General features: G+C 58.7%; 2 protein-coding genes across 2 annotated transcripts in view; one reads left to right on the top strand and one right to left on the bottom strand.

The window, feature by feature from the left end:
- The window catches only part of TMPRSS4 (transmembrane protease, serine 4), a 9126-nt gene extending 7146 nt beyond the window's left edge, over window positions 1–1980 (top strand). The window contains exons 10-15 of the mRNA XM_010008893.1: window positions 4–152; window positions 292–384; window positions 463–602; window positions 749–898; window positions 1211–1250; window positions 1961–1980. Coding sequence (XP_010007195.1) covers window positions 4–152; window positions 292–384; window positions 463–602; window positions 749–898; window positions 1211–1250; window positions 1961–1980 — 592 coding nt within the window. The remainder of the gene's footprint in view (window positions 1–3; window positions 153–291; window positions 385–462; window positions 603–748; window positions 899–1210; window positions 1251–1960) is intronic.
- Window positions 1981–4396: 2416 nt separating this feature from the next.
- Window positions 4397–8723, bottom strand: part of SCN4B (sodium channel, voltage-gated, type IV, beta subunit) — a 6807-nt gene continuing 2480 nt past the window's right edge. The window contains exons 2-5 of the mRNA XM_010008892.1: window positions 5874–6037; window positions 4985–5210; window positions 4575–4704; window positions 4397–4490 (exon numbers count right to left, since the gene is read on the bottom strand). Of these exons, the coding sequence (XP_010007194.1) occupies window positions 4397–4490; window positions 4575–4704; window positions 4985–5210; window positions 5874–6037 (614 nt within the window). The remainder of the gene's footprint in view (window positions 4491–4574; window positions 4705–4984; window positions 5211–5873; window positions 6038–8723) is intronic.

Raw genomic sequence — 8723 nt, 5'->3', positions numbered from 1 at the left:
GAGGAGCGGGCGGGGGAGGGCGGGCTCCAGCCTCCTCGCGGGCAGCGCCAGCCTGGCTGTGGAGAAGATCTTCGTGGCCGAGGAGATGCAGGCGTCTCCCAGGGACAACGACATCGCCCTGGTGAAGCTGCAGTCTCCCCTGCGCGTCTCAGGTGAGGCGCGGCCACACGCCCCTCGAGCTGGAGCCCACCGGGGCAAAGCTCACCGGGCAGCGGTGCCGAGGGAGCTGCGGGGAGCCGGGCATGGCCACCTTCCCCCAGCCACCTCCCACACCTCACCTCTCCCCTCCAGACAGCACCAAGCCCATCTGCCTGCCCTATTTCGATGAGGAGCTGGTGCCTGGCACACCCCTGTGGGTGATCGGCTGGGGCTACACGGAGCATGGTGAGGAGGTGGGGCGGTGGGCTCCTTGCTCACCCAGGGCTGCTGGAGGGACCCCCTGAGCGGCCACATTCTGTGCAGGCAAACTGTCCGAGACCCTGCAGCAGGCAGAGGTGGAACTCATCGACAAGGAGAGCTGCAACCTGGCTGCCTACCACGGGGAGGTCACCCAGAAGATGCTGTGTGCTGGGCTGCCCCAAGGCGGGGTGGACACCTGCCAGGTGTGGGGACTCGGGGCTGCTCCTCTCAAGGACACAGCCCCTCGCGGGGCAAGGCTCGTGCCGGGAAACGGCCGCACGCCGTGAGCACCAGCACCCACCATGCTGGGTGCTCCTCAGCCCCATCTCAGGTGGTTTGTCCTCCGCAGGGGGACAGCGGTGGGCCCCTGATGTACTCGGGCGAGCGCTGGCAGGTGGTGGGCATCGTCAGCTGGGGACAGGGCTGCGGGACCCCCAGCACACCCGGGGTCTACACCAGCGTCCGTGCCTACCTCAACTGGATCTCAGCTATCCGGAGGGTCAGTGCTGTACCCCACACACCTCTGCAGCAGGTTTTGGGGGTGGTGGGGAGGGCACAGAACCCCTTGGTGGTTTGTCGCAGAGGGGACCTGCACCAGCAGAGCACACATCACTCCAGGGATGGGGCTGCAGGGATGAGGCTGCAGCTGGCTCCTTAAGGACACGACTGTTCTCCTCCTGGTTTCACCTGCCCTTTCAAAGCTGCTATTTCTTCTCTCCTTCCAGTCAGAGCTCTGAGATCTGCCGGGCCAGGTCTCCCCCCACGTCTTCCCAAGCCTCCCTCCCTGTCCCTACGCACTTGGCTGTCCCAGCTCCAGCAGCAGCTGGGAAATGGATCTCCAGGCCCGGCAGGTGAGCGGTGCCTCCCGAGCCCTGGCTGGCAGGCTCAGCAGGACAGAGCCCAGCCCAGGAAGCCAAGGGCAGCTCGGAGTGACAGCCACCAATACCGGGGAGGAATCCAACCAGCTCAAGCTCCCTTCCGGACAGAGATTAATTTATTGCCCTGTGCTGACCCTGCTGTGGCAGGAAGGCTCCTGTGGGGCTAAGCTGCTATTTGCTCACCACTGTCATACAGAGATAAATTATGTTTGTGCTGTAGAGTATCCCCATTAAAAGGAAAATATTTGTTTTTTCATGCAGCCTCGGAAGGCTCTTCCCTTCTTCCTTGCAGGGGTGATTTTCACAACACCCTGTGCTACACAGGCTGGAGCTGCTTTCCCAGCACCAGGCAGGGTTCACCTGCTGGCTCTTGTGAACAAGCTGCTCCTGCACACAAGGAAGAAAGTGCTGCACAGACCTGGGACACACACAGACAAGCTCACTTCCAACTACTGTAAACAAACAGGGACATCAGGCATTACTTTAAGTCAGCTCTTTCTAGCCTGCTTTCTAGCCTCATGGCAAGCCCAAGCAGATGCTCACAGCAACCCAAACCAGAGCCAGTTTCTCTAGTAAACATAAACTTTATTTCATTCAAGGCAAAGCTCACTAAACCTCTACGGTGCAAAAATGTGCTGTTGGTGTCACACAGCATGTTGCACACACCCTGTGTTTATTCGCAGGTATCTCCTACATGCCCTGACAGATGCTGAGACCCAGCCGTGTCTCTCCCAGCACACACCTGCCACAGAGCCCCTGCAGCCCCCAAAGCCCTGACAGCAGGGACCCCACAGGGGCTGGCACATGCTCCCCAGCCAGCCCGCCCTCCCCCAAGCCCCAGCGCTGCCTGCAGCAACCACACACACACGGGTACAGAGTTATGTCTCAAAAAACTGGTTATGGTGCCTTTTCCCATCAAGCCAGAGGAGTAATCCATGCATAGTACAGCATTGCATATCCTGTGGTAAGTGGAGCTGTGTCCAGATACCGTCTAAAAAAAGGCCAACAGGTTAGGACAGCTAAAAATAGTTCTTTAAAAAAGTCCCTTCCTCCCCTCACTGTCCTCTCCCACGGGAGATCCCCTCCAAGGATGGGCCTGGGGGGTGGTCTTGGGGCAACGGGGAGGCCTCTCACCTTCCTGCCCGGGCTCTCATGCATGACAATGGATGTTAACAACACTTGGCATTTCCAGAGTGCCCCGGGATCTCGGAGCACTTTGCACAGCCTTGCAGGGAGCCTCACACCTCCTGTGAGGTAGGTCAGATTTACCATCCCCATTTTACGGATGGGGAAACTGAAGCACAGAGGAGTCAAGCGATTTGCCTGAGGGTCCCACGGCTCCTCAGAGAGGGGACTGGGATCCCGGGAACCTGACTCCTGCTTGCCTGTCTAACCAGCAGCCAGCAAAGTGCCTGTACCTGCCTCCTGTCCCAAGCACAGGTCCCCACTCTGGTGGGTGTCCCCAAACCAAGGCTGCAAGATGCTCCCTGTACCACCACCCCCCACAAGCAGGCAGGTGAGGTCCAACATCTCCCACATCAGCCTCCAGGGAAGGTAGCACTGAACCTTTCTTCATCTGCCTTCCCACCAAACCCTCCCCTGCCTTCCCCTCCAGCAGCTCCATCGGGGTCCAAGCCCCGACAGCCGGGGCAGTCACAGCTCAGCTTTGATTCCAAATTTCGAGTGGGGATGGGGGAGCAGCCCATCCTGCAGCTCCCCTGACAGACACCCACAAATAAGGAGAAATAGGGAGCAACTCACGTGGCAAAGGACACTGTCAACTTCAGCTGTAGGATATGCTCCTTCCCTTCACATCTCATGTCCTGCTACAGCCCTTGGGAAGGGGATGGGTTCCCCCCTCTGGCTTTTTGTGGCACCCCCTATCCCTGGATCTCAAAGTGCTTTACAAATGTTAGCCAAGGAAGCCTCACAACAACCCCTGTGAGGTAGAGCAGTATTATTATCCCCATTTTACAGATGGGGAAACTGAGGCATGGAGAGGAGGGGCGACCTGCCCGAGGTCACCCAGAGGGGCAGGTCTAGGAGTGGGCTGACACAGCCCCAGACTGGCTTCTCTCGGCCAGGGCTGGGCTGTGCTCCCTCCCTGCATGGCAGATGGATGCCACAGCTTGCTGTGGGTGGAAGGGAAACGCAACCAGCCGTTTTCCCACTGGAGTCGGATATAAAAAATATTGTGTAACGAGCAAAGCCTTGGAGAGGCAGCCTGGAGAGCAGGGCTGCTCCCAGTGCCCAGCTTTAAACAGAGGGGAGGAGGAGCACGAGCAGCAGCACAAACCCAGGGAAGGTCTCCCAAGAAAGCTGACAGGGGATGCAGGGCAAAGCAAGGGTGAAACGGAGCTTCACCCTGCCATGCTCCCACCACGGCCAGCACATGCTCCTGGCCACTGGTCCTCCCAGCCCTGCCACAGGAGGAACTGGAGCTCCTTGGGACCAGCTTTCCCCACGGGAGCATGGCACCCAGCCCAGCTGGGATGAGATGACAGCCCTGGTAGCAACGGGCCTTTCACTGATTTGGTTCTCTGATGTGCTTAGTAGGAGAGCTGGAGCCAAGCCCTGTGGCAGCAGCCCTGCCTCCCCTCTTCCTCCTGTGCCAGACCCATAAGAAGGTGATGAAGGCACGAGCCTCCACCTCTACGTGCATCCCTGCTCTGCTCCAGAACCTTCTACACCAAGTAGATCCTGCCTTCCCCAGCTCAGCATCACCAGAGACAGAAAGATGCCCCAAGCTCCTCACAGCTTCTACCCTCCAGAGACACCAGGGCCCCTGGCCACCCCCCTACCCCAGAGCAGCACAGCACCCACAGAGCAGGGTGCTCCCCAGCACCCAGCCCCTTCCCTGCCTCCCAGGCACCCTCTTGCCTTTGCTCAGAGCAGAGCAGGAGGATCCCCCTGTCCTGGTGACATCCCAGTCTGAGTCCACAAGAAGCTCCCAGTCCCCGTGGCAGCCGAAGTCTTTTCTGAGAAGCAGTGCAAGGTTGCAGGCACGTGGGTAAATAGAAACAGGTCTCAAGCATTGGCAGTTTGGAAAGAAAACAAGAGGGAAAGGCTGGTCCCCCTGCCCACCCTCCCGCTGCCGGGCGGGCCAGGGAGATGCTGCTTCATGCCTTTGGTGGAGCTTTTTGTTCTGCCTTGGAGCCGGCCAAGCCGTTCTCGGTGTTGTCATTGCCCGACGAGCTCACGAGACACTCCTTCCTGAGGGAGAGCACACGGCCAGCTGACAGCCCCCCTGCCCCCCTGCCACCACCCCAGCCCCGTGCAGCCCTGCCCCACACTCACTTCCCATCCTGGGTCTTCTTGATGATGAACAGGACAACCCTCTTGATGAGCATGAAGAGGATGAGGAGGCCGATGAGTCCCCCCACGACGCCCACGATGATGAACGTCACAGTGTTGTCTGTCTCCACCACTGCAGAAGAAAAGGTGCTGAGGGACCCAGGAGGGGAGCAGGGGGCTCCTGGCTGCATGGGCCCCCCAGGAAAGCAGAGACCCCCTCCTTCAGCCACTGGCCCCCAGTGCAGAGGGACACAAGGCCCAGCCTTGCCCTCCAGGGATGTCAACTACCTCCAGGAGACCAGGACCCCTCCATACACCAGCACAGCCACAAGCCGAGGTGGTGCCAGCAAGGGTTTGCATCCCCATGGCCCCAGTGCCACACACAGGGCACAGGGGCCCCGAGCAGCACTTACTCTTGTGGACCACTGTGAGGAAGATGGTGGCATTGTGCTGGGCGTTCTTCTCCTTGGGGTTCTTGACGTGGCAGGTGTATTTCCCAGCATCGCTGAACTCCACGTTCCTCAGGATGATGGAGATGTTGTTGTCCTTCCCGGTTGTCGAGCCCAAAAATTCAACCCGCGGGTTTATTTTCGTGAGGACGGGATCTGAGGCTTTGCTCTTTATCTTGCCAGAGAAGATCTGAAGAAGCAGGGTCAGATCCCGACAGCCCCAGAGGAGGGAAAGGCTCAAGCTCTCCCTGCCCCACCTCTGCACTCACAGCCACACATGGCCAAGGGTCCCCACACCCCCCCTCAAAGCAGGAATGGCCACAGAGGGGAACTTGACACATGCCCAGAGGAGAAGCAACAGATCAGCCCAACTTGTTCTGCAGAGAAGTTACAGGCCACACAGAAGATGGAAGAAGCCCAGGGCACAGAGAGTCCCTTTGCTCTAGGGCCACGCTGCCCTGAGCCAGCCCCCCTGCTATGGAGCTGAAGAGCAGAATATTCCCAGCAGGAAGCAAATCTAGACCTTGAGTATTTCAGAGCAAGTGCAGGAGGAGAAAATCAGCTGCATTTTGCCCAGAGTGCAGCGCTGCACCTGGACAAGCCTATTTATGAAAAGAGCCCGTGTGCAGCAGAAAACCCAGAACAGCTTAGTGCTGCAAGCACAGATGTGCCAGGGTGTTTGACACACCCTGTCTGCACAGCCCCTGCCCTCCAGAGCTGGAGACACTCAAAGACAGGGCATCCTGCAAGAGGAGCACGGGAGCTCCGTGAGAACTGCAGTGCTGGCCTGTACTGGGAAAAGTACAAAAGGACCTGCCAGAAAAACTGAGGCAAAGCTCAGGAAGCCACCCACCATCTCTGTCGAGTTGAAATACCACGTGAAGATCAGGTCCTGAAAGCCTATGCAGGTGGTGAAGGTGCAGGGCAGCAGGACATCAGAGTTATTGAGGGCCGTCACAGTGTTGGTCTTCCCCACCGACACCTCCAAGGCGAAGGCGATGGCCAAGGCATGCAAACCTGGGAGAGGGGAGAGAGTGAGGCCACAGCCAGGACACAGCACAGCCTGCTGCAGCCCCATCCTGCCCAGGGCCACAGGGCAGCCCAGCCTGCTGCTGGGCCCTGCTGCAGGTGTGTCCCCTCGGGGCAGGTGGGACAGGGGGGAGAATGGTGCAAGGAACCACTTCTGCACCCCTGGCAGCTCAGCCTGGAGCATCAGCTCTACCCGTGGCATCCTCCTCCCATGGGGACCAGCTCCCAGAGCCCAGGGAGGGGTTTGTTAGCCCTTATCCCTTTGGCAGGGCAGGCTGCCATGGCAGGAGCAAACACCCCTGTTCTCAGCCCCGGGACAGCTTGGCAGAGACTGGGGAGCAGCTCCTGGAGGAGAGGCAGGCACTGGCTGGCAACCACAGAGGCAGCAGGCTCAAAGGGAACCATAATATCACCATGAATAAAATATGAAAATGAAAGCCCTGATTTGCATATTATCCACAAAGCTTACAGCTCCTTAAAGCAGGAGAGGGGGCCTGGAGCCCAAAGGAAAGCCAAGCTCTCTGTTCTTCAAGCAGGGAGCTGGAGCACTAATTAGCAGGGCTCTCCTAGATGCCTGCCACCCCCCCAGACCCCATCCCAGCAGCTCCTCGCAGACCTCCAGAGGAGCAGCCCCTCATGCCAGCCTTGCAGAGAGCTTCAGCTCCTGCTGGAGCTGACAGATGACCTTCAAACTGCAGCACACAGCTCTCCTGCTCCTTGCCTCCCTGTTAGCAGGGAGAAATGCACTGAGAAGCAGGTACAGGCTGTGAGAACTGAGGGGAAGCCTGAAAGCTCCTGGGGTCCCATGCAGGGGATGGGCACTGCACCCCTGTGCACTGGGCTGGGTCAGATGTGCCCAAATGACTCTTTTGCAGGGGGCACAGGGATGCAGCCACACTCCCCATCCCACCAGGAATCTGTCCTATTCGTGTGACACGGTATGGCCAAGATGCAACAAACCCCAGCAAAGCAATGTCCTCCCCCTTCCCAGACCTCAGCTTCTGAAGGGATCCCACCCTCCCACAAAGCTTTCTCTGGGCTCTCTGACAAGCAAAACCAGGGGACACAGCTCTTCCCAAAGCTGCAAGCCTCAGCTCCACTGACACCTTAACTTGGATACCCTGCCCTCAGCTTCAGATTTGCATCTCTCTGCAGCTGCCTCAGTTGCTGGTTTATTCTCCCACACATGCCTGTGCTAACAACTCCCCAGGCACGTTGCAGCCCAAGCCAAGCACGAGAGCCCTGCATCCTGGGCTTCGGGCCCTGCTGCAGTGCTGCATTGCAAGCACTGCAGGGAAGGAGTTACTTAACTTTACCAAGAAGCATTTCTCCTGAGAGGCTCTGGCTAACGTCAGGGAGTGGTTCCCACCAGATGGAAGTGGGAGTCCTGCAGCTGTCGGGCTCAAAGACCAGCCCTGGAGATGCTACAGAGGGGACTTCATAGCCAGGAGTGTGTCCCAGGGGAATCGTGCTGCTACCTGGAGTATGACTTAGCAGAGGGATGCTTGGCTCTGAGGGAAAACCTGAGCAGGCTGGAGTGCTGCAAGGGGAGGAAAGACAATTCCTTGCAGCTTGTAACACTTTAAATCCTGTCTGCCACTGTCACAATGTCATGAACATAGTCTGAATTGAATCTGTGGGGCAAATTGGGCCTGATCCTGCTCCTGTCATGCTGTGGTCTCAGGAAAACAGAAGTGATATGTTACCACTAAATAAAGCACAGAGGAAAATACATTGGGAGGCTGGGAGGCTACTGACTGAGCCTGCCACACCAGCTGCCACTGTCACTTTTCTGTATGTCCAAAGCTGCTGCACCTTGTACCACCAGAGCCCCGACCTCCAGTGCCCAAGGCAAGACCCTCCAGGCTACCTCCCATGCCTGCAGGCACACACTTCACCCAGGAGACAGTGAAGGGATGAGGGAGCAGCCACTCTTGCTGCTGCTGGAGCCTTGACTTCCTGCTCTCTGCCCTCACAGAGGGGGAGTACCTGGGGGTCCTGGAGCCCCCAGGCTCCTGGGTGTGCAACCTGTGTCCCCAGCAACAGCAGCAATAACCCTCCAACCTGAGCCAGAGCCCTAAGCAAGCCTTTCCCTCCACGGGCTGATGGCAGCCCCCTCCCTGGTTTTCCCTGCAGCCCATCAGGAACCTGCTCTGGGAACCACTGCCCTAATGAAAAAGGCACATGAGATTCACCCGAGAAGCCACAGGAGGGAACTGCACTGGGAAAGGACAAAGATTCCCACCTCCAAGCCCTTGCACCCCAAGTGCCCTGGTCACCAGCATCTCCAAGTCTCTCCTCCCACCAGCCCCGAGCAGGAGCTTCCAACCAGGGACCACAGCCCAAATCCTGCAGGGAGCCTGCTACTTACAGGTCTTTTCATGTCTCCAGCTCACTCAAACTTAAGAACTATGCCCTCTGAAACGCCTCTCAAGGGAGCTCCCCAACTGCAAGTGCTGCAAAGGCAGCCCCGGGTACCGGGCTCTCTGTGCCCCGCGGCACCAGGACAACCTGCTCGAGCAGAAGTGCGGCTGGGGGCTGACACAGGGGGGCTCGGACCCAACCCCAGGGGCTGCAGCAGGGAGGGGAGAGCTGTGAACCCCCTCCTGCACCCGGGGGCTCTGGGGCAGCCCCGGGCACAGGCAGCAGACCCGCAGGGCGGGGTCATCCCCCC

Source organism: Chaetura pelagica, unplaced genomic scaffold, assembly GCF_000747805.2.
Source record: "Chaetura pelagica isolate M959 unplaced genomic scaffold, ChaPel_1.0 scaffold1222, whole genome shotgun sequence".
Lineage (NCBI taxonomy): Eukaryota > Metazoa > Chordata > Aves > Apodiformes > Apodidae > Chaetura > Chaetura pelagica.
Note: the sequence above shows the minus strand (reverse complement) of the source record. Positions and strands in the feature narration are given on the sequence as shown.